Source organism: Erigeron canadensis, chromosome 7 (genome assembly GCF_010389155.1).
Source record: "Erigeron canadensis isolate Cc75 chromosome 7, C_canadensis_v1, whole genome shotgun sequence".
NCBI classification, from domain to species: Eukaryota; Viridiplantae; Streptophyta; class Magnoliopsida; order Asterales; family Asteraceae; genus Erigeron; species Erigeron canadensis.
In genome coordinates this window covers 140159-166691 of record NC_057767.1, presented here as the reverse complement: position 1 = coordinate 166691, position 26533 = coordinate 140159, and the positions used below count along the sequence as shown (strand labels likewise).

At 35.2% G+C, this 26533-nt stretch overlaps 1 protein-coding gene and 2 pseudogenes across 2 annotated transcripts; all 3 read right to left on the bottom strand.

Annotated features, from left to right (window-relative positions):
• Positions 1 to 214: 214 nt before the first annotated feature.
• On the bottom strand, positions 215 to 5669 carry LOC122607900 (annotated as a pseudogene).
• A 153-nt stretch (positions 5670 to 5822) lies between these two features.
• LOC122607069 lies at positions 5823 to 25458 on the bottom strand. 2 transcript variants are annotated; one of them, XM_043779988.1, is made up of 3 exons: positions 25379 to 25445; positions 9086 to 9435; positions 5823 to 6308 (listed from the first exon to the last, which is right to left on the bottom strand). In XM_043779988.1, exons 1-3 carry the CDS (start codon positions 25437 to 25439, stop codon positions 6129 to 6131), a joined length of 591 nt encoding a protein of 196 aa, XP_043635923.1. In that variant the 5' UTR covers positions 25440 to 25445; the 3' UTR covers positions 5823 to 6128. The 2 variants fall into 2 exon arrangements, with proteins under 2 accessions (XP_043635923.1, XP_043635924.1); XM_043779989.1 differs by lacking the exons at positions 5823 to 6308; positions 9086 to 9435 and adding an exon at positions 21808 to 22293 and having other exon boundaries at positions 25029 to 25458.
• On the bottom strand, positions 16222 to 21577 carry LOC122607071 (annotated as a pseudogene).
• Positions 25459 to 26533: the final 1075 nt, after the last annotated feature.

The window sequence follows — 26533 nt, the reverse complement described above, 5'->3', positions numbered from 1 at the left end:
TTCATCTTGAACCATTAAACCAATGGCTCATTGCTTGATAACTTTTGAGATTGGAATCATCATGTTTTAAATTAGTAAAATCTTATCATCAGGTTTGCAAATTGAATAGTCCAAGTTCAGATACACCGAAGCAATCCAAACCAAGTATCGGAAAAAAAGAAACAAGTCCCAAAAAATGGAACTTTAAGTGCATTTTTAACCATAGAAATCAGTATGTTAAAAGTGTTTTAGAGCATTAATTATATATGAACATATTACATGGCTATCAAGCTGTTCAATAATTGATTGTGTGGTAAAGTGTGGGCAACATCACGACCAAGTAACCATAATAATAATACACAAATCATTTACAAAGTGTTGAAAGCACCGACTTTAGCAATCTATTTATTTCCTTATACCGTCGAATTTCAACTTCCTTGTTTTGACACGACCAGGATACCCTTTTTCCTAATCTTTTCTTTTCTAATTTTTTTTGGGGGGTGATTTTACGTTTTCATGACAATTCCTTTTATGGTATATCTCCTACCATTTAGTTCTGAAGGGCAATCTGCATCCTTTGGATGAGAAAAATCAATCGGTTCATCGATAAGATATCTATTTTTAATGGCAAAACTGATCAATGGAAAAGCAATCCTCCATCCATAACCCAATTCACAAACTCATCAGCGTATTCGCCTGCCCTAAGGTTCCTACCACCTTGATTTTCTTCCTGAGAATAATACAAGTAATCATTAGTTTAAGTGACAAACAGAAATAAGACATAATGAATAAGTTATGAGCTATACAACTTCAAAATACATATAGAACTTTGGTAAACGAAAAAGAGAACTAACTTTTAAATGCAGACATGATTCAGAACCACATGGTAGAGGGCCCGTTCCATTGACTATATTCTCAGATGATTGACCACCATAAGAGGAGCCTGTGAGAAGTGACCTGTAACATCACTAGTGTTGGTGATGGTAGCAATGGAAATGTTGGGTAAAATAGGATAATGCATAAGGTGGGCGATTTACCACCTTTCGAATATCTTCACATGAATTTCCAGATGAAGAAATCATATCAACATCCAGAAATTTTGAACACTTACAAGAATCCAAACGTTTGTTGTAGAATATGCGATCACTGTTGGGATAATCTTCAGCATGGGCATTTAGGAAAAGCTGTTGACCAGACATTGCAGGCATATACCTGCATAGATTTTAAACCTTAAAGCCAAAACTAACCAACGGCTGTCAATTTCAGATGCAAAAGAAAGAAGCTTACATGTTAATCACGGAAAATTTCAATAGATGACAAGAGCAAACCTTGAATAGGATGAATCACTTTCACAAGTTGAGATTTCAGGCGATGATTCTGATAAACCGTTCCAACTATCTTGTCCTTCATGATATGAATGCCCAGACTCTCCATCCTCTGTCCACGATCCATGGGTGAGGTGGCATCGCTGATAATGTTGCCATCTGACAGTGACCTTTGAAATGGTGCCCTGCATATGCAGGAAATCAGATTTCATCTCAACGTAACAATTCTATATCGGTTTAAGGAATACTTTATGGCAACAATAGTACAAAATATATCAAACAAAGCAATGCACCTTGCATTTTCCTCAAATGAGCTACAGCCACGGTTTCCAACAATGTAATGGCGATCAGAGTCCAATTGCCATAATGAGGGTCTACCATGGTGTGGCCGATAATGGCCCAGGAACCTGCTCCATTAAAATCCCAAACCAACAAGCACCAAAATTTTAAAATTTGTTAGAGAATAATATCTAAAACACCTACAACACCAATACGTATATAAATCTCGTCCTGTAGTCTAGAAATATATACTGGAGACATGACTTGAGGTAAACTAGCAACGTTGCACTGTCACTGACAGAATAAACTACAAAGTGAGATTGATCTAACTTACACATTGATCACGTCCTGTGTTTGAGCATCCATATAAGCATTACTGTAGTAGCGTTGTATAGTTCTGAAGAACTCCTGGGACTGGGTAGCTGCTTTCCATTTCTCTGACTAAATATCTGCGTAGCAACATTACTTAACATGAAATTCCAACTGAACCATGCTATAAGCTCTTCCATATACGAGCTTATAGCATAAACCTGACCACAGCCTGCATCAACTGTCAACAAGGTTATACTACAGCACACAAATCTGAGTTGACATTACACATGATCTTGGATAATGACTGAGTTAGCTTAATACCTTATTTTGAGCTGCAGATCTACCATACTGTAGAGCAAGTGTGTCGCCCATTTTCTCATAAACTTCCATCAAATTATAGGCTAGAGGAGAATCCAACCCAATAGTTGGAACATCTAGGTATCCTAATGCATGCAGTTGATGGCCAAGTGCAGCCCAACCATAGGCATATTGGGCAACATTTGTTCGATCCAGACAATCGATACAATTTGTTCGCAGGACCCCAGTCTGATACTTAAAAGGCTTGGAACTGTGTTTCCTACTTTCATTGTTGGATGTCACCATCACTGTTCTCAGTACCACAGTTCTGCAAATAGTGATCACCACCACTTCCGTTTCTGTATCAATGATTAATAAAAAGAGCTAATGGTCAAAATCCACAAAAACAAGCATTGACAGCGATTACAATGCTCTGACTCCGAGCAATATGATAAAAACCGTGAAACGATAAGAAGTCTATTACAAATAAAAATATGTCAAAAGTAACTTACTCAGATTGATTTGATAACTTTTGTGACTTTCTACTTGGGGTTACTCGACAATAAAAGAAGCCAGTTAGGTCCAATGCATAGGTAGCCACTTTACCCAAAAGCGCCAGCACATTTGTAAATCTATGAAGAAACCAAGACCAATCGAGTTGTGTCAGGAAATAATGTCAAAAAGAGGCCACAAATGGAAAAAAAAAAAATCTGAAAAAACTTACTTTCTGGAATATTTGTTCAGATCCCAGTGAAGAAACTTCAAGCGGCTTTCCCGCGGGTAAATCTCTATTAATCGACTCGATAGCCTTAGCAAATTCCACTCGAGGAAGGGACTCCCTGGTTTTTCTTTCCAAGTCTGTTGAGAAAAACGGTGACACAAATGTATGAAAGGACTCTCAGACTCTAAATGTCAGACCTAAATTGAATAGGGTTGGTGACTTTACAACACGTGACGTGACACGACCCGCGACACGACACTAAGTAATCGGGTTTGGGTTGAAGCATGGGTTGTGTCATAAATGGGTCGACACAGCTAACACGTTTAATATATGGGTTGGGTTTGGATTGACCTGCCAACCCATTAGAAACTACCAATATAAAAATGTTTAGTTCTAGAAAAACTGCAACTATTTTATGTTTTCTTATAGTTCTATCTTTATATCCAATATGTATATCCAAAGCATGTATTTGTGTTTACCCAAAGAAAAGTATGTATTTGTTAATAATTGGTTCATATTGCTATGTTGGCAGTTGTTGTCATTCGGTCCACTCAAAGGGCCGCTATGTTCAGAGACTAAAAGGGCAGCAGGTCTTATTTAGTTGAGCTTAGTAAAACTGGCCCAGTAGGGAATTAGGGCAGAAGGCCTTAATTCTATTAGGTCCAGTTTTAGCTTTCTTGGGGAACAATCATTTAACCTAATCAGTAGCCTATAAATACACATATCTCTTGTACATGTAATTTTGGTTTTGGTGGAATCATTAAAGAAAAACCCACTTGCCCCCGTGGATTAGTTCACACAGTTTAGTCACTTTAGTGAGAGATAGCACGTTAAATCTTGGTGTTCCTTGTTCTTTCCTTTTCTGTTTTTATTCCAGATTCGTGTGTGTGTGTGTTATCAGAACCTGTTAACTTTATTCCTAACATGTTGGCCCCTCGGATCATCTCGAGCTCGAATCAAACATGTCTATGAACAAAACTCAAGACACAAACTCACACATTGTATATAGTGAATTCTGTTGCGTTTAACAACACACAAACACTTGTATTTATAGACACACATACGAACCATTGTGACTGTTCATGAAAAGTCACAACTTTCCATAGATTACTACCACTGTGACTGTTCATGAAAAGTCACGACCCTTCATAACTAACTTCCTCTAACCGAAAACTACCATTCGGTTATTAATGTTTACATTAACACATTAGACCCCTTACCTTATACACTTTATCTATACGACTCTAGATACACAGATAATTAATTATATAACGACCCCTAAACATGGATTAATGAATTAACATCCAACACATATTACATTACGTGCGGATCTAAAATATGGAACACCTCAGTTTACAATTTTATCATGTGTATTTTGATTAATATGGGTTACATGGGTGAGTTGGGTTTGGGTTCAAATTTTGGACACAATTACTAAATGGATTGTGTCTAGATTGAGGTATATGAATCCGGTAACACGCAACCCGTCAACCCGAACACGACACGATTGCCACCCCTATATAGAACAATATAGAGAAATTTTCACTTACCTTAACTAAATATAATATAGTAACTGGATTCCCATATCTGTTGTAAAGATTCTGAAAGTGGAGCCTGGTGGCTTCATAAATCTGGTCTTTAATTGACACAAAAATGAACAAGCAATCGTTAGTAAACTGAACAACATTTACACTAGACAGTGTGAGTGTTGTTATTCTTACAAATAATATCAGGCTTCACTTTCAATCTTGAGGTTTCCTGCGACAAGAATAGGGGTATTGAACCTCGACTTTGAACAATGGAACTAACTTCAACAGCCATTTTCATTCACCCCTCTTTTCAAGTATCTACATCAGAAATAGAAAAATAAGTAACAAGTACATAGAATTCATGATTTCATGGAAACTATACAACTATCAACACAAGTTTCCCTTTTTTCAACCAGATAACAAAGAAGATAAGAAAAAGAATGATGAAACTAATTTGCAAATCCAAAGGTCACTCTATTAAATGATTAAACGACAGTAATAATGTCATAAACTCCAAGAAATGTCCAAACATTTGATACGCCTGACCAATTAGAAATATGTAAACTGAGCTTAAATGGATGTCACGTATATCCCCGTATACATACAATGTTGATATAAAGTTGAATACACGCAATTGACCTATTTAAAGTTCGACACATACTATAGATTTCAAGCTATACTTTGATACTTTCCAAACATTAACCATGAAGCAAATGGTAAATGTGCATTGTCATCAAAAACATAGATTCATAGCAGCCATTCTTTTCATATGCAGCCAGAAAAATAAATCTTAGATAAAGAATGTTAGAACCTGGTACCAGCATAATGAGGGTCAAGTGGAATTACTCTCCAGATATTAATAGTTTGACCTGTCACAGTGTTACATGTCATAATGTAGACTTATAACCTTATATAGAACTCTATCACAAAGACTTCAAGATACAATTGTCTCCAAAAGACAACTATTAATAATAACAGAGTAAATTGGTTCGGTAACTACTAGGAAGATATTTGCAAAGGCGCACACACCTTTCATCCTTTTGCTTCATCATTTTTGTAGCGGCACCGGCAATCAACTCAGCAATCCATTTATTTACTGCAAGTTTGTAACTTTATCAGTATGAAAACTTGTTTCCATAGATATAATGTATAAAAAGAGAATCTCTAAAAGGAAAATAGATCAAAGGGTCTAAGTTTACCCACGATTTAATTTGAAGAGTATTAAACTAAGGCTACTAGACTTAAATTTAAGAGCTGTTGTGAGGAATTGAAGGCTGCATGGAAAATAAAGTAAAGGGCAATGATAATGCAGAATTAAATGATCGGGAAGGCTTGATATCTCTAATGATGATCAGCCCATTTTTTACAAAAGAACACGAGTGGCAAACGACATTAATTTCATTAAACGGTGTTTGAAGGAGATAGAAATGACAGTGACACACACAAAATACATAGTTTCAAAACAAACATACTTCCAACATACATAGTTTAGAAATGACAGTGACAAACACAAAATATATATTTTCAAAACAAACATACTTCCAATATACATAATTCCACGTTAGAATAAAAACGATTAGAAGAAGAAGCGGACATCTAATTATACAAACAACGGCTGCAACGCATGTCCTCTTCTGTAGCCCATATTGTGTTTTAAAGTTGAATGTGCTTTCTGGGTTGTGCTTTTTAGAAGCTATCGCGCTCACTCATTTCAATTGCATCAAAACTAAAAATATATCGATTGAAGAATGGGATTTTTGAATCCTTAATAGCAGGCATGTTCAAGATAGCATCAGCAAACCCCCCTTCATGCATAGTATTAAGCATCAGGTTAATGAGGCTGTCGATCCTCAATTGCACAGCAACCTGATATGAGAAGAGAAAATCGTGAAGCAAATTAAACAATAAACATATTCATAAAGGAGCTGACAATACACAAACATATTCATAAAAAAAAAGTTCAAATTAAAGGGCTAATCAATGGAAAGTTAAAACAACTTTTGTGGGCATGATGTGAAATCAGTCATTGCTTAAGTGAAATCTACCTTGGCAAACCACGTGTACACTGGGATCCCACTTAACCCCTCCCAATTTATTTATTATCTGTATAGATAAATAGATGTGATCATATTTTGCAGCCATTTTCGTGATGCTATAATGAAAATTGGTTGCTGGTTTTTTTGATGTGGTCATAGGTCAATAAAGGAGGAGAGTCGGCAGGTGAAAAAATCAAGTGACTTGAAGGGAATTGCTAGATATAAGAGCAGATTAACAGAACCTGTCTTGTCAGCTCAAGATTCTGTGGAAACTTGGACAATGATACTTCTCAAGCAATAAAAGAACGTAAGTTACCTAATAATATGGATTGGCAGTTAACAAGCTTCAAATCCTATAACTCAAGAATACTTGAAAGTCTTCTCAGTGTGACCTTCTCTAAGTTGTTAAATGTTCTTAAGGTATATTCCTTGTGGACAACTTTCGGCCTTGTTCGAGAAAAAGCATACTCAAAGTCAGCCATTACTAAGTAAATGGGCTGCCGGGCTGGGATTACCACTTGTAGTTTTTAACTATTGAAGATTGTTTGTCTGCAGGTTGTTAATTTAAAGCTGTCTCAAACTCGTTATCTCGTGGAACTTGATTTTGCTATAAGGGATATTTTCAAAAGTAAGTTTGGTCCAAAAAATACTTACACCCACTCCTGCTTAGTTTGACTCCAATAATACATTGTAGATCTTATAAATCTTGCCGAATAATAGGTACAAAAAAGTGACAGCATAACAATTTTTAAAGCCGTTATCTTAAAAAAGGTGTTAACCTGTTATGAACATTTTATGAACCAACCATCACCAAGTTTATGGTTTACACATGTATCTGCAAGCATCTCAACAAGTTGCAAAACCCAATTTTGAAAGAAAAGGTTCAGCAAGGATAAATGTTTATACGTATATATAGATAATGTACCGCTGGGGCTGGGCACTTGCATAGCAAGATGGATAAAGTTTTCACGAGATTAATTTATATACATTTTTGAAGTTGAAATTATTTGCTCTAATGGAATCTTGCAGCTATTAATTAGACTCAATCACTTACTCAGCTTTAAAGCAAGTTCAAAAAAGAATCATTAGGGTTGCACTAGAAAGCAAGACCATGACAAGGATAGTTATGTATCGGTTTAAATCTAACTCTATGTTGTTAATAACGGTGGTATTTACCGATATTTAGCTATTAAAATTTCGGTTCTAACGGTGTTATTACAGGGTTTTTTTTTTTTTCCCTTTTTTTGGCCCAAAACTAATAAATACTTGATAGTCCATACTAATTTAATAAAAGCCCAGCAGCTCTCACCAGTTCAAGCGAATGAGCTATCCATCTAATATTTTAACAGAAGATTTTTTTTAAAAAAAAAAAAGAAAAAAACAAGTCCAACCCTAATTTTTCAATCAATCGATCGATCTACACACAGCAGCTCCCAACAGTTCTCAAGCGATCCATCACAGCAGCTCCAATCAGCTTGACTTTTAAGTTTTAATATTAGTATCAAGTATTAATTATTTTGGAATACATCTTAATATATACTATAAGACAGTTGAACTAATGACTAATTAACCAATCACATCGTTCGATTTCATCAAATTGACTTTTGATGATGTTAAACTACAAATTAAAAATCCTAATAATCATTATCAGAATATATTATTATATTAATATTTATATTAATTTGTAGAAAAAGTTTCATGAATTTATACTTTTTTGTTTTACATCAATAATTTACACTTTTTAGCCCTGAATACTTAATTTATATTTATTTTTAGCTATCAACTTGAGAGAATTTTTTAAAATTTACAATCATTTAATTAAATAAACAAAATTTAACCTATGAAATATTTTCTACAAAAAATTATTTGAAAACCTAATGACTTATTAACAAATATTAGAAGAGTCCCAATTGTTATCAAATTATCATAAAACAAGTGATTGAAAATAAACATATGTTTGTTATGAACGCGCATCATGATTAAATACATATACTTGAATGTCAAGTTCGGGATCACAAATATGTTTATATTTTAATTCTTAATTATTTTTCTTAATAATATCACATTATGAGTACATATGTTTCAAAATATATTATAATAGAGAAATAGTTATATATAACATGTGCCTTGTGGAATGACTACGACAAACAATTCCATCAATATGTCTAGGCTAATAATGACAGTGAGGAACCTATGATTATTGTACTACAACTTGCAAAATATAACACTTAAAACCGTGTTTTTTTAAAAAATTGTAAGCTTTTATGACTTAAATGTATGAAGATCTAATATTGTTAATATCGTAAATCTCGTGTCCAGTGTTAGACACGGGTCTAAAATCTAGTACATATATATATATATATAGACACATACATATAGCATAATATTATAATAACCGTTATACCGCCTCTATAACGGATATATCAAATATTGGTCCTCGCCCGTTATAACCGATATTCGACTATTAACAGCATAGATCTGACCATCTCTGAGGTGAAGGCGAAGTGGCGGGGGTAACAGCATAGATGTGATGAATGATATATAAAAAGGAAACTAGAAAAAAAAAAAGAAAAGAAAAAAAAAGGGGGGGAATAAGAGGCGGCGTACATTGAGAAGTAGAACAAGAAGGATGGGTGTCATATCTTGGACAAATTGGGTATCGAACTCCATCAACTTCTTTGCAAGGAGATCGACGCCGTCGTCATGTTGATGAGTTCTCATGATGTTGAAACGTCCAACGCAGTATGTATTAACCAATAAAGCGACGTCGCTTGGGCAGGTCACTTTTCCAGTATAGCTTATATCTCTGGGATCCTCATGACGAAGACTTGGAACCTCTTCCTCCTCATCATATGCTATGCGCTCATCCGTCGCTTTCAAATAGCCATACATGCATTCAGACTCATAGACACATTTCATATCCATATTCACAAACTCATTGTCCGTACAAAAATAACCAAACGTCGGCGGCGGCTGCTCCTCCGATGATGATTTGGACATGGTCGGTCGATGATTTGGAAATAGAAACCCTCATTTTCCCCCGATCAACAACTTATATTCCCAATTTTTATTTCAAATCAGTCCACACTAAATACTTACTTGATACTTTCAGCCCTTCATCTACATAATTTCAACTGCCAAACTCCCTTGCTTTTTTCTTCCTTTTCTTTTTAGAAAATAAACCATACTATTAGATAATACTGTTATCTCACCGATTTTATTTGTGTAGGTGCCTAACTTGTACTTATTTATTTCTTGCATTCTCTTTATGTAAATTAGATATCTATATATTGTATTACCCTCAATGTGAAATACTTACAGTTAAATTGTAATATGGTATCAGCCTAAAAGTGGTTGACCTCCCCCACCTATCTTTTCGTGTCTCATCCGTTTCTTCTTCCTCTCACTTCTTTTCAACTTCCATTCTGTGTTTTTTTTTTTTGCCTTTCCTTATGGCCTCTTCCTCAACCGATCCTCTTCCCTTAGCACATATACTATCAATCAAACTATCATCCACCAATTACCTATATTGGAAAAATCAAATGACACCCATCTTAACTATTCAGAATCTTCTTAGTCATGTTGATGGCACTGAGACAGCGCCTTCTGCTCTTATTACTCAAGGAGATAAGGAGGTGTCCAACCCAGCATATTCGGCTTGGCTCGCTGCTGACCAGAGAACCATTATTATTCTTAATGCTTCACTCACTGAAGAAGCTATTTCAGTGATTATTGGTCTTTCTACAGCACGTGAAATATGGAGTGCTCTTGAAGCCGCCTACAGCAATTCCTCAGTGGAGCGGGTTCAAAATTTAAGGGATCAACTTCGCCTCCTTCGTAAAGGCGATAAAACCGTAGCAGAATTTGGTCAATCTTTCAAGTTTCTCTGTGACCAACTTGTTGCTATTGGACACCCGGTTGATCCTGTTGACAAATTACATTGGTTTTTGTGTGGTCTCGGTCCATCTTTTGAAAGCTTCTCCACAACCAATCGTGATGTCCGCCCTATCCCTACCTTTTCAGTTCTCTTGGCTCGTGCGGAAGGTCATGAGCTTTTTGTTAAGGCTCTCCACGGCTCGCCAACTCCATCTGTTGCCTTCACGGCACACTCTACTTCTATCAGGCCACCGCCTTCTGTCCAAAACAGGAACCGTAGTGGTCGTGGTGGCCATGGTGGTCGTGGACCGTTCACTCACATGAACCGTAGTCCTGGTTCTTCCACTCGGCCTAGACGACCCCCTCATTGTCAACTATGTCGCACTCAAGGTCACTATGCAAATGCTTGTCCGCAGCTGCCATCCTTTGCTAACGTTACTCCTTCAACAGCAACCGATGCTCATTTGGCTAATGCTTTTCATGCTCAGTGCCATGTTACATCACATGAACCTGATTGGTATTTTGATTCTTGTGCATCTGATCACATGACTCCCTCATCCGCGACTGTGGCAAACCCTTCGGCTCCCAAAGGTAATCCAAAGGTCGTTTTTGGTAATGCCAACACCCTTCCAGTATCTCATGTTGGTAATTCTAAACTTATGGATTCCCTCAAACTGAAAGATGTTTTGGTTGTTCCCAACTTAACTAAAAACTTACTTTCGGCCAGCAGATTAACTGCAGATAATGATGTGGATGTTTTATTCTCATATCCTTACTTTTACGTTCAGGACCGTCACACCAAACAAGTCCTGGCTCAGGGTTGCCGTGAAGACGGCCTGTTCGTTTTACACAGCACCAAGCATGAAGCCCTTGCTGCTAAGTCTTCCATTCCAAAGGCCTCGTATGAAGTTTGGCATTCTCGTTTGGGACATGTCCATTTTGATATTATTATTATGTTAAGAAAACTTGGTTATCTATCTTTGACTTCTATTTTGCCTAAGCCGGCTTGTGTCCCCATGTCAAATTGCGAAAGCAAAGCGTTTGCCTTTTGATATTAATAATAAACGTGCGTTGGAACCATTGGCATTAGTCCACTGTGACCTTTGGGGACCTTCACCAGTCAAGTCGTCTGATAACTACTCGTATTATGCACTATTTGTTGATGATTATTCTCGCTTCTCATGGCTTTACCCATTGCGTGCAAAGTCTGAGTTTTATGATGCACTCTCCATTTTTGTGCCTTTTGTTCAAACCCAATTTTCCAGGAAAATTAAAATCTTTCAAAGTGACGGTGGGACCGAGTTTGTTAATCATAGGGTGCGCAAACTGTTTGAACAAAATGGCACATTGCATCGCTTATCATGTCCTTATACACCAGAGCAGAACGGGCGTGTTGAACGGAAACATCGACATGTCTTCTAATCAACCTTTCTTCTACTAACTTCAAATCACCAAAACTAGTTCCTTCTTTTGGAACCACGTATACAATGGTAAACAACTAAAAGGGTAAGCAAATGCTTAGTGAATATGTTTTCATACAATCATATAAACGAATGAGGGCAATGCAATTGCATATACATTATGGCACCGTCGTGCCATATCTGTAATACTCACCTTTGTACCAATGCATTACATGGATCCATATAAGCAAATGATTACAATCACAATCAAATATAAACAATAACAATGCTCCACATAAGCTATGGCCACTACTTAGGCCCTTAATCAAAGACAACCCCTACTTAGGCTCAACGCTAAATCAATTACCACACACGGAATCCACCATCGTATGGTAATTGACCCAACGAATATACAAAGGTATGCAATTATACTCACATCCTTCGCGACACAATAATCAAAATATACACAACAAGCTTTTAACCTATTCAAACCATCACAATACACACATAAGACAATATTGACCATTTTGGCTAACTCAACCTACCTTACAATATTCACTAGCATTTTAATTCAACCATCTTATTTTGCAATTGTGTTTCATTTCTTTCAAAAGTTCACTTGATGAATTCAACTCATCAAGTTCATCATCACTGTATTCAACTAGCAAAAATCATCATTCTTCCATAATCAAAGTTTCAATGTCAATCATTCAAAATCTTAATTAAATTCATCATGCAACTCGATAACAAAAGGGAAAAATCATATAATAACCCAATTCTAGCAAAATCCCTCCATTTGAACCTCCCAAGAACCCTAATTCTCAGAAATAAAAAGAAATTAGAATGAAGGAATCAATATGTTAAAGAATGGAAGAGGAAAAGTTTAACTATTAAATTCATATTTTACCTTTTTTCCCTAAAGAATGGCCACTATCACCACCACACTCTCATTTGTGCCAAGTTCAATTTTCCTATAGTTATTATTTTATTATGTTATGAGCCAACTGAATTGAATAATTGCAAGAGTGAGATGATTTTATTGAAAAAAAAAAAGAGATGAAGGTTGAAGAAGGTTTAAGAGAAGATAGTGGAATGGTGAATAAAGAAGGAAGAGCATGGCTGGCATCCTAAATGAGATGCCATGCCCCATCTCAAATTTTTGGTGAAAAAATATCTGTTATCCGCTAAAGTTCCAACCATATTAACCTCATTCCAAAAATTAAATATTAGGAAATAATTAATGTCAAAATATAAAAAAGATTAATATATTACTTTATAATTCTTAGGATGTTACAGTAGAGTTATTTTCATGCAAATATCCAATAATAACGAATATTCTAAAATCTACACAAGTCAACTCATTTAATAAGAGTATAGGACACAGGGTGCTGCAGCTTGGGGGCACTTCAATTTTAGTACAATGTAGTTTTTTAAAATTTAAATGGCATATTTGTAATTTTTTTGTAAAAGTAAAAAAAAATAAGTAGGAAATAAATATAAATGTTAACTTTATTGTCAACTTGTCATAAACTTATTTGGATGTCATTGGTCATCAAACATTAATTTTAAGATAGATTTTTCATTAAGAGATTAAAAAACTCGAGTGTTTTGATTTTTAATAGAAAAAAATGAAGTATAGTTTAAGAAAAAAACTTTCGTTGTTTGGGTATGTAAAATGTGTAATACATTATAGTGGAACTGTCTATAGAAAATGTATTTTCTTTCAAATTATTATATATTTATCACAAACAATTTATTATAATTATCATAATATATACAAGCTAATTATATCCAAGAAGTATACTTTTGAGGTTTCTTGCATTATATGATTGAATACGTTTTCATTTAATAAGACCTTATTCGATACGTGTGGTCATTATTTATTAAAACAAAACTAGTATTTTAAATATGAGTGTGAGATCTGGTGTAGATAACAAATTCTTTTGAGGGTTTATTTTCTATTTTCAAGCTAGGGCCTTTTTTTTCTTCATTTTCGGATACGACTTTTATAAGTATGACAAACAACTTATAATTTTGCCCCCTCACAAAAACTTTTCTGGCTCCGTCTCTGATAGGACACAAGCTGATAGTCTCCAAAGGTAACTTTATTCATCCGATAACAAGTGCTTTCAATGCAACCTATATCGGTTCATTTTGACCCATACCAAAAGTATTAATTCTGACCTATTATCCAACACACCGGTTAACATTTTATATCTGATTTAGTTGGTATATAAAAACCAGGAAGCTAAAAGCAGAAGGGATTCTAAGTTGCCCAAAGTAAATCGTTAATCACTAGATTCGAATATTTTAATTATTACTAAAGATTTTCTGTAATAATATATAACAAAACTTAACTGAAAAATTTTTCAAAGAAAGAGCAACAAATGATTCAGGTCAACCCATCTTGACCCATTGCACACCCCTCCTCTGGCCCAATTTACAACCTCTAGTATGGAGTATGCATATGATACCTGACACCATCGAAAAATATATTCCAAATGGGGGCAATTTTCCAAAAGCTCAGCAAGAGCCTGAATCAATCTATTTAGATATTTGAAAGGGACTGACGCAACTACAGGCTTTATGTCCACTGGAGGAACAGCAATGATACACTTTTTGATTAAACCGTCATCATTTAAGCATAAACTTAAGATTAAAGCTCGGCTCGGTCGATCTTCACCAAGCGCTGCATCAACTGCCTGTGCGTCAAAAAAGGTGAAATTTTCATTAGTGGAGTCCATCACCATCAAGTAATCTATTTTCGTAGGGGGGGTTTGTATGATTGAAAGTGGCGTAAACTAAACAGACAGGCCACATAATCAGTTGCAATATATAGGCTGTCGAAAGTTGTTTTTGCATGTCTCTGCAGTCTGAAGTTGGAAAAATCAGATGTTCAGTTGTTTGAATGATACACAAATTATCATTGTTTCAAAAATTAAAAGATAGAAAGCGACCAGAATTGCTATTCTTCTTGATAAGAGAGACTAATGTAGAACAGGAATGAATGTTTTAGAAAGGTAACTAGGTAGATTTGTTGCAGTTTGTACGAAACAGATTATCCAAAACGCAAAACCCTCTATCTATTAATTTGATAAAAGTAATAAGAATCTGTTGTAGTTTAAACAAAAGATACCTCTATCTATAATCGATACTAGTCAAGTTGGGATAATCTTAAGGAATCCTTCCCCATCTGAACATAAAAGTCATAGTTGAGGGACACGGAATGTAAAAAGAACCATGTAGCCTCAAGTCCCGACTCTTATAACTACAACACTGAATTCTATCGTTATATGATGTAGATGGTATCTTTTGTCCATACCTCCTTTCAACACTTGGTAAATTAAAGGAATTTAAGGAATAGATGATCACGGAACTGGACCTCCTAAACTAATAAGCATTTGTCATTTAAGTAGATTCAAACTTAGATAAAACGTTCATTTTGAGTTAGGATCTATATAGGACTACAGAAATTATAATAAATAAAAGGCTCATGGTATTAAACTCACTTTTTCTTAAAGGTATTATAACAAATTTGCTTTTATATGGCCTACAATCCTGTGCCCAATGGCCATCAACTCTGTAGATAGTCACATAGAAAAGTATATAATTAGTCTCACCACAACATCGTCAACATATTTATTAGTGTCCTCTATTAATGCAAGCAATCTCTTGACCGTAGCTTTCATTCCTTCCATATCACTATGCTAATAAGAAAAAACCGAAGGAACCCCATGTATTGAAAAAAATGTTTATTATACCCTTGCTACGTTAAGTTGATTCCCATCATCTATACTCCCCTTATAAAGAGTATTGGATTTCTTAAAATTCAGCACTTTTTTTTTCTCAAAATACCTTACTTAAATATAAAACTCTTGTATACTCTCATTTCCCCATTCTTTTTAATCATTACACATTCTCATCGACTTTCTATAACCCTCCGCCACTGCTCTCTTTCTCCACCGCCGCAACGCGCGGGTACTATGCTCGTTACTTAAAGTCCAAATCTCAACAAAGAAAAAAGAGTTCAGGTTGTTGCCCAAAAGAAAACACACCATGCATCCAAGTACATCCTTGTCAATAGAAAAGAGGTCCGACATAGGATGCGACGCAGTTTCATGATCGCAAAATACAGTCTAGGCTCCGACTATGGTGGCAAGGTGGATGGATAGTGTCAAAGCATGTTCCCGTCAAAACGGGTATTTCTTTTCGAGACTGGCTTGGGGTTGACCAAAAACACATTTTGTGCACTTCTTTTATAAATAAAATGGTTTCAGTATGACTACAAATTTTCAGGAAAGTGATTAGAATGTATGAACTCAAATTTGTATGATTACAAATTTTGTGCACTTCTTTTAGAATGTATGAACTAAATGCACCGAAGCAATCCAAACCAAGTATCGGAACAAAAGAAACAAGTCCCAAAAAATGGAACTTTAAGTGCATTTTTAACCACAGAAATCAGTATGTTAAAAGTGTTTTAGAGCATTAATTATATATGAACATATTACATGGCTATCAAGCTGTTCAATAATTGATTGTGTGGTAAAGTGTGGGCAACATCACGACCAAGTAACCATAATAATAATACACAAATCATTTACAAAGTGTTGAAAGCACCGACTTTAGCAATCTATTTATTTCCTTATACCGTCGAATTTCAACTTCCTTGTTGTTTTGACACGACCAGGATACCTTTTTTCCTAATCTTTTCTTTTCTAATTTTTTTTGGGGTGTGATTTTACGTTTTCATGACAATTCCTTTTATGGTATATCTCCTACCATTTAGTTCTGAAGGGCAATCTGCATCCTTTGGATGAGAAAAATCAATCGGTTCATCGATAAGATATTTATTTTTAATGGCAAAACTGATCAATGGAAAAGCAATCCTCCATCCATAACCCAATTCACAAACTCATCAGCGTATTCGCCTGCCCTAAGGTTCCTACCACCTTGATTTTCTTCCTGAGAATAATACAAGTAATCATTAGTTTAAGTGACAAACAGAAATAAGACATAATGAATAAGTTATGAGCTATACAACTTCAAAATACATATAGAACTTTGGTAAACGAAAAAGAGAACTAACTTTTAAATGCAGACATGATTCAGAACCACATGGTAGAGGGCCCGTTCCATTGACTATATTCTCAGATGATTGACCACCATAAGAGGAGCCTGTGAGAAGTGACCTGTAACATCACTAGTGTTGGTGATGGTAGCAATGGAAATGTTGGGTAAAATAGGATAATGCATAAGGTGGGCGATTTACCACCTTTCGAATATCTTCACATGAATTTCCAGATGAAGAAATCATATCAACATCCAGAAATTTTGAACACTTACAAGAATCCAAACGTTTGTTGTAGAATATGCGATCACTGTTGGGATAATCTTCAGCATGGGCATTTAGGAAAAGCTGTTGACCAGACATTGCAGGCATATACCTGCATAGATTTTAAACCTTAAAGCCAAAACTAACCAACGGTTGTCAATTTCAGATGCAAAAGAAAGAAGCTGACATGTTAATCACGGAAAATTTCAATAGATGACAAGAGCAAACCTTGAATAGGATGAATCACTTTCACAAGTTGAGATTTCAGGCGATGATTCTGATAAACCGTTCCTACTATCTTGTCCTTCATGATATGAATGCCCAGACTCTCCATCCTCTGTCCACGATCCATGGGTGAGGTGGCATCGCTGATAATGTTGCCATCTGACAGTGACCTTTGAAATGGTGCCCTGCAAATGCAGGAAATCAGATTTCATCTCAGCGTAACAATTCTATATCGGTTTAAGGAATACTTTATGGCAACAATAGTACAAAATATATCAAATAAAGCAATGCACCTTGCATTTTCCTCAAATGAGCTACAGCCACGGTTTCCAACAATGTAATGGCGATCAGAGTCCAATTGCCATAATGAGGGTCTACCACGGTGTGGCCGATAATGGCCCGGGAACCTGCTCCATTAAAATCCCAAACCAACAAGCACCAAAATTTTAAAATTTGTTAGAGAATAATATCTAAAACACCTACAACACCAACACGTATATAAATCTCGTCCTGTAGTCTAGAAATATATACTGGAGACATGACTTGAGGTAAACTAGCAACGTTGCACTGTCACTGACAGAATAAACTACAAAGTGAGATTGATCTAACTTACACATTGATCACGTCCTGTGTTTGAGCATCCATATAAGCATTACTGTAGTAGCGTTGTATAGTTCTGAAGAACTCCTGGGACTGGGTAGCTGCTTTCCATTTCTCTGACTAAATATCTGCGTAGCAACATTACTTAACATGAAATTCCAACTGAACCATGCTAGCATAAACCTGACCACAGCCTGCATCAACTGTCAACAAGGTTATACTACAGCACCCAAATCTGAGTTGACATTACACATGATCTTGGGTAATGACTGAGTTAGCTTAATACCTTATTTTGAGCTGCAGATCTACCATACTGTAGAGCAAGTGTGTCGCCCATTTTCTTATAAACTTCCATTAAATTATAGGCTAGAGGAGAATCCAACCCAATAGTTGGAACATCTAGGTATCCTAATGCATGCAGTTGATGGCCAAGTGCAGCCCAACCATAGGCATATTGGGCAACATTTGTTCGATCCAGACAATCGATACAATTTGTTCGCAGGACCCCAGTCTGATACTTAAAAGGCTTGGAACTGTGTTTCCTACTTTCATTGTTGGATGTCACCATCACTGTTCTCAGTACCACAGTTCTGCAAATAGTGATCACCACCACTTCCGTTTCTGTATCAATGATTAATAAAAAGAGCTAATGGTCAAAATCCACAAAAACAAGCATTGACAGCGATTACAATGCTCTGACTCCGAGCAATATGATAAAAACCGTGAAACGATAAGAAGTCTATTACAAATAAAAATATGTCAAAAGTAACTTACTCAGATTGATTTGATAACTTTTGTGACTTTCTACTTGGGGTTACTCGACAATAAAAGAAGCCAGTTAGGTCCAATGCATAGGTAGCCACTTTACCCAAAAGCGCCAGCACATTTGTAAATCTATGAAGAAACCAAGACCAATCGAGTTGTGTCAGGAAATAATGTCAAAAAGAGGCCACAAATGGAAAAAAAAAAAATCTGAAAAAACTTACTTTCTGGAATATTTGTTCAGATCCCAGTGAAGAAACTTCAAGCGGCTTTCCCGCGGGTAAATCTCTATTAATCGACTCGATAGCCTTAGCAAATTCCACTCGAGGAAGGGACTCCCTGGTTTTTCTTTCCAAGTCTGTTGAGAAAAACGGTGACACAAATGTATGAAAGGACTCTCAGACTCTAAATGTCAGACCTAAATTGAATAGGGTTGGTGACTTTACAACACGTGACGTGACACGACCCGCGACACGACACTAAGTAATCGGGTTTGGGTTGAAGCATGGGTTGTGTCATAAATGGGTCGACACAGCTAACACGTTTAATATATGGGTTGGGTTTGGATTGACCTGCCAACCCATTAGAAACTACCAATATAAAAATGTTTAGTTCTAGAAAAACTGCAACTATTTTATGTTTTCTTATAGTTCTATCTTTATATCCAATATGTATATCCAAAGCATGTATTTGTGTTTACCCAAAGAAAAGTATGTATTTGTTAATAATTGGTTCATATTGCTATGTTGGCAGTTGTTGTCATTCGGTCCACTCAAAGGGCCGCTATGTTCAGAGACTAAAAGGGCAGCAGGTCTTATTTAGTTGAGCTTAGTAAAACTGGCCCAGTAGGGAATTAGGGCAGAAGGCCTTAATTCTATTAGGTCCAGTTTTAGCTTTCTTGGGGAACAATCATTTAACCTAATCAGTAGCCTATAAATACACATATCTCTTGTACATGTAATTTTGGTTTTGGTGGAATCATTAAAGAAAAACCCACTTGCCCCCGTGGATTAGTTCACACAGTTTAGTCACTTTAGTGAGAGATAGCACGTTAAATCTTGGTGTTCCTTGTTCTTTCCTTTTCTGTTTTTATTCCAGATTCGTGTGTGTGTGTGTTATCAGAACCTGTTAACTTTATTCCTAACATGTTGGCCCCTCGGATCATCTCGAGCTCGAATCAAACATGTCTATGAACAAAACTCAAGACACAAACTCACACATTGTATATAGTGAATTCTGTTGCGTTTAACAACACACAAACACTTGTATTTATAGACACACATACGAACCATTGTGACTGTTCATGAAAAGTCACAACTTTCCATAGATTACTACCACTGTGACTGTTCATGAAAAGTCACGACCCTTCATAACTAACTTCCTCTAACCGAAAACTACCATTCGGTTATTAATGTTTACATTAACACATTAGACCCCTTACCTTATACACTTTATCTATACGACTCTAGATACACAGATAATTAATTATATAACGACCCCTAAACATGGATTAATGAATTAACATCCAACACATATTACATTACGTGCGGATCTAAAATATGGAACACCTCAGTTTACAATTTTTATCATGTGTATTTTGATTAATATGGGTTACATGGGTGAGTTGGGTTTGGGTTCAAATTTTGGACACAATTACTAAATGGATTGTGTCTAGATTGAGGTATATGAATCCGGTAACACGCAACCCGTCAACCCGAACACGACACGATTGCCACCCCTATATAGAACAATATAGAGAAATTTTCACTTACCTTAACTAAATATAATATAGTAACTGGATTCCCATATCTGTTGTAAAGATTCTGAAAGTGGAGCCTGGTGGCTTCATAAATCTGGTCTTTAATTGACACAAAAATGAACAAGCAATCGTTAGTAAACTGAACAACATTTACACTAGACAGTGTGAGTGTTGTTATTCTTACAAATAATATCAGGCTTCACTTTCAATCTTGAGGTTTCCTGCGACAAGAATAGGGGTATTGAACCTCGACTTTGAACAATGGAACTAACTTCAACAGCCATTTTCATTCACCCCTCTTTTCAAGTATCTACATCAGAAATAGAAAAATAAGTAACAAGTACATAGAATTCATGATTTCATGGAAACTATACAACTATCAACACAAGTTTCCCTTTTTTCAACCAGATAACAAAGAAGATAAGAAAAAGAATGATGAAACTAATTTGCAAATCCAAAGGTCACTCTATTAAATGATTAAACGACAGTAATAATGTCATAAACTCCAAGAAATGTCCAAACATTTGATACGCCTGACCAATTAGAAATATGTAAACTGAGCTTAAATGGATGTCACGTATATCCCCGTATACATACAATGTTGATATAAAGTTGAATACACGCAATTGACCTATTTAAAGTTCGACACATACTATAGATTTCAAGCTATACTTTGATACTTTCCAAACATTAACCATGAAGCAAATGGTAAATGTGCATTGTCATCAAAAACATAGATTCATAGCAGCCATTCTTTTCATATGCAGCCAGAAAAATAAATCTTAGATAAAGAATGTTAGAACCTGGTACCAGCATAATGAGGGTCAAGTGGAATTACTCTCCAGATATTAATAGTTTGACCTGTCACAGTGTTACATGTCATAATGTAGACTTATAACCTTATATAGAACTCTATCACAAAGACTTCAAGATACAATTGTCTCCAAAAGACAACTATTAATAATAACAGAGTAAATTGGTTCGGTAACTACTAGGAAGATATTTGCAAAGGCGCACACACCTTTCATCCTTTTGCTTCATCATTTTTGTAGCGGCACCGGCAATCAACTCAGCAATCCATTTATTTACTGCAAGTTTGTAACTTTATCAGTATGAAAACTTGTTTCCATAGATATAATGTATAAAAAGAGAATCTCTAAAAGGAAAATAGATCAACGGGTCTAAGTTTACCCACGATTTAATTTGAAGAGTATTAAACTAAGGCTACTAGACTTAAATTTAAGAGCTGTTGTGAGGAATTGAAGGCTGCATGGAAAATAAAGTAAAGGGCAATGATGATGCAGAATTAAATGATCGGGAAGGCTTGATATCTCTAATGATGATCAGCCCATTTTTTACAAAAGAACACAAGTGGCAAACGACATTAATTTCATTAAACGGTGTTTGAAGGAGATAGAAATGACAGTGACACACACAAAATACATAGTTTCAAAACAAACATACTTCCAACATACATAGTTTAGAAATGACAGTGACACACACAAAATACATATTTTCAAAACAAACATACTTCCAATATACATAATTCCACGTTAGAATAAAAACGATTAGAAGAAGAAGCGGACATCTAATTATACAAACAACGGCTGCAACGCATGTCCTCTTCTGTAGCCCATATTGTGTTTTAAAGTTGAATGTGCTTTCTGGGTTGTGCTTTTTAGAAGCTATCGCGCTCACTCATTTCAATTGCATCAAAACTAAAAATATATCGATTGAAGAATGGGATTTTTGAATCCTTAATAGCAGGCATGTTCAAGATAGCATCAGCAAACCCCCCTTCATGCATAGTATTAAGCATCAGGTTAATGAGGCTGTCGATCCTCAATTGCACAGCAACCTGATATGAGAAGAGAAAATCGTGAAGCAAATTAAACAATAAACATATTCATAAAGGAGCTGACAATACACAAACATATTCATAAAAAAAAAAGTTCAAATTAAAGGGCTAATCAATGGAAAGTTAAAACAACTTTTGTGGGCATGATGTGAAATCAGTCATTGCTTAAGTGAAATCTACCTTGGCAAACCATGTGTACACTGGGATCCCACTTAACCCCTCCCAATTTATTTATTATCTGTATAGATAAATAGATGTGATCATATTTTGCAGCCATTTTCGTGATGCTATTATGAAAATTGGTTGCTGGTTTTTTTGATGTGGTCATAGGTCAATAAAGGAGGAGAGTCGGCAGGTGAAAAAATCAAGTGACTTGAAGGGAATTGCTAGATATAAAGAGCAGATTAACAGAACCTGTCTTGTCAGCTCAAGATTCTGTGGAAACTTGGACAATGATACTTCTCAAGCAATAAAAGAACGTAAGTTACCTAATAATATGGATTGGCAGTTAACAAGCTTCAAATCCTATAACTCAAGAATACTTGAAAGTCTTCTCAGTGTGACCTTCTCTAAGTTGTTAAATGTTCTTAAGGTATATTCCTTGTGGACAACTTTCGGCCTTGTTCGAGAAAAAGCATACTCAAAGTCAGCCATTACTAAGTAAATGGGCTGCCGGGCTGGGATTACCACTTGTAGTTTTTAACTATTGAAGATTGTTTGTCTGCAGGTTGTTAATTTAAAGCTGTCTCAAACTCGTTATCTCGTGGAACTTGATTTTGCTATAAGGGATATTTTCAAAAGTAAGTTTGGTCCAAAAAATACTTACACCCACTCCTGCTTAGTTTGACTCCAATAATACATTGTAGATCTTATAAATCTTGCCGAATTATAGGTACAAAAAAGTGACAGCATAACAATTTTTAAAGCCGTTATCTTAAAAAAGGTGTTAACCTGTTATGAAGATTTTATGAACCAACCATCACCAAGTTTATGGTTTACACATGTATCTGCAAGCATCTCAACAAGTTGCAAAACCCAATTTTGAAAGAAAAGGTTCAGCAAGGATAAATGTTTATACGTATACATAGATAATGTACCGCTGGGGCTGGGCACTTGCATAGCAAGATGGATAAAGTTTTCACGAGATTAATTTATATATATTTTTGAAGTTGAAATTATTTGCTCTAATGGAATCTTGCAGCTATTAATTAGACTCAATCATTTACTCAGCTTTAAAGCAAGTTCAAAAAAGAATTATTAGGGTTGCACTAGAAAGCAAGACCATGACAAGGATAGTTATGTATCGGTTTAAATCTAACTCTATGTTGTTAATAACGGTGGTATTTAGTATTTACCGATATTTAGCTATTAAAATTTCGGTTCTAACGGTGTTATTACAGGGGTTTTTTTCTTTTCCTCTTTTTTGGCCCAAAACTAATAAATACTTGATAGTCCATACTAATTTAATAAAAGCCCAGCAGCTCTCACCAGTTCAAGCGAATGAGCTATCCATCTAATATTTTAACAGAAGATTTTTTTTATAAAAAAAAAAAGAAAAAACAAGTCCAACCCTAATTTTTCAATCAATCGATCGATCTACACACAGCAGCTCCCAACAGTTCTCAAGCGATCCATCACAGCAGCTCCAATCAGCTTGACTTTTAAGTTTTAATATTAGTATCAAGTATTAATTATTTTGGAATACATCTTAATATATACTATAAGACAGTTGAACTAATGACTAATTAACCAATCACATCGTTCGATTTCATCAAATTGACTTTTGATGATGTTAAACTACAAATTAAAAATCCTAATAATCATTATCAGAATATATTATTATATTAATATTTATATTAATTTGTAGAAAAAGTTTCATGAATTTATACTTTTTTGTTTTACATCAATAATTTACACTTTTTAGCCCTGAATACTTAATTTATATTTATTTTTAGCTATCAACTTGAGAGAACTTTTTAAAATTTACAATCATTTAATTAAATAAACAAAATTTAACCTATGAAATATTTTCTACAAAAAATTATTTGAAAACCTAATGACTTATTAACAAATATTAGAAGAGTCCCAATTGTTATCAAATTATCATAAAACAAGTGATTGAAAATAAACATATGTTTGTTATGAACGCGCATCATGATTAAATACATATACTTGAATGTCAAGTTCGGGATCACAAATATGTTTATATTTTAATTCTTAATTATTTTTCCTAATAATATCACATTATGAGTACATATGTTTCAAAATATATTATAATAGAGAAATAGTTATATATAGCATGTGCCTTGTGAAATGACTACGACAAACAATTTCATCAATATGTCTAGGCTAATAATGACAGTGAGGAACCTATGATTATTGTACTACAACTTGCAATATATAACACTTAAAACCGTGTTTTTTTAAAAAATTGTAAGCTTTTATGACTTAAATGTATGAATATCTAATATTATTAATATCGTAAATCTCGTGTCCAGTGTTAGACACGGGTCTAAAATCTAGTACATATATATATATATATAGACACATACATATAGCATAATATTATAATAACCGTTATACCGCCTCTATAAAGGATATATCAAATATTGGTCCTCGCCCGTTATAACCGTTATAGATGTGATGAATGATATATAAAAAGGAAACTAGAAAAAAAAAAAAGAAAAGAAAAAAAAGGGGGGGGGGGGGGGGGGGGGGAATAAGAGGCGGCGTACATTGAGAAGTAGAACAAGAAGGATGGGTGTCATATCTTGGACAAATTGGGTATCGAACTCCATCAACTTCTTTGCAAGGAGATCGACGCCGTCGTCATGTTGATGAGTTCTCATGATGTTGAAACGTCCAACGCAGTATGTATTAACCAATAAAGCGACGTCGCTTGGGCAGGTCACTTTTCCAGTACAGCTTATATCTCTGGGATCCTTATGACGAAGACTTGGAACCTCTTCCTCCTCATCATATGCTATGCGCTCATCCGTCGCTTTCAAATAGCCATACATGCATTCAGATTCATAGACACATTTCATATCCATATTCACAAACTCATTGTCCGTACAAAAATAACCAAACGTCGGCGGCGGCTGCTCCTCCGATGATGATGATTTGGAACCATCCTTATTATCCATGGTCGGTCGATGATTTGGAAATAGACCCTCATTTTCCCCCGATCAACAACTTATATTCCCAATTTTTATTTCAAATCAGTCCACACTAAATACTTACTTGATACTTTCAGCCCTTCATCTACATAATTTCAACTGCCAAACTCCCTTGCTTTTTTCTTCCTTTTCTTTTTAGAAAATAAACCATACGTATACAACTTATTTTTGATGGATATATTGTCCTAGTGCTTCTTCTATAACAACATTATTTGAAAATTTTACTTAAATTGTTGTATAACCATAGGGTATTAACTTTAATTTTTTTTAACCCCAAGTTAGCTCAAACACATAAGTGCTTAAAAACCGAGCCGAAATAGACCCAAACCGAAATCGAAAAATCCATAACCCAATAATTTTAGTTTTCAAAAACCAAATTATATCGGTTTGGTTTCAATTTTAGTCAAACCGACCCAGACCGAACCATATTCGCCCTACTCTAATCCTATTATACTCTGGTTACATAATCGATCAACGCTCGTATGTAGATCTAAGACCGGATCCTCCCCAATTCCACAAAACATATGCCATCTTTTACGATATCCAAATTGGTACAATAGACAAATCTAAACACTAAACAAATGCGACTAATGCACAAATGTAACACCGCAAAATTTTTAAGGTAAATAAATTCACCCCTTTTTATAGTTTTGACATTAAATTAATATCCTAGTATTTTATTTTTGATTATGGGGTTAATTTAGTTGGAACTTTAACGAATATCAGGTAAAATACCAACTAATTCTGGACATAGGGTGTGGCATTTACGAGGAGTGTCAGCCATCCTCCCAATTTGTATTCACACTTCCATTTAATCTTCTTATCAATTCCATTCTTAAGCAAAATCCAATCCTACTTTCAATCAAGAAATTAATCAGTTAGAGATCAAAATAATCAAATTATAGTAAGAAGTTAGTTTGAAAAATTGTGTGCCTGTCGACATTATCAAGAAGAAGGATAAAGAACTTGAAATCCTAAACCTAAATTCTAACTCTTTCTCGGATGTAAGGATTTCCATAACCTAGTTTTATTCATTAAGTTCGTCGGAGCAGCTCTGATTC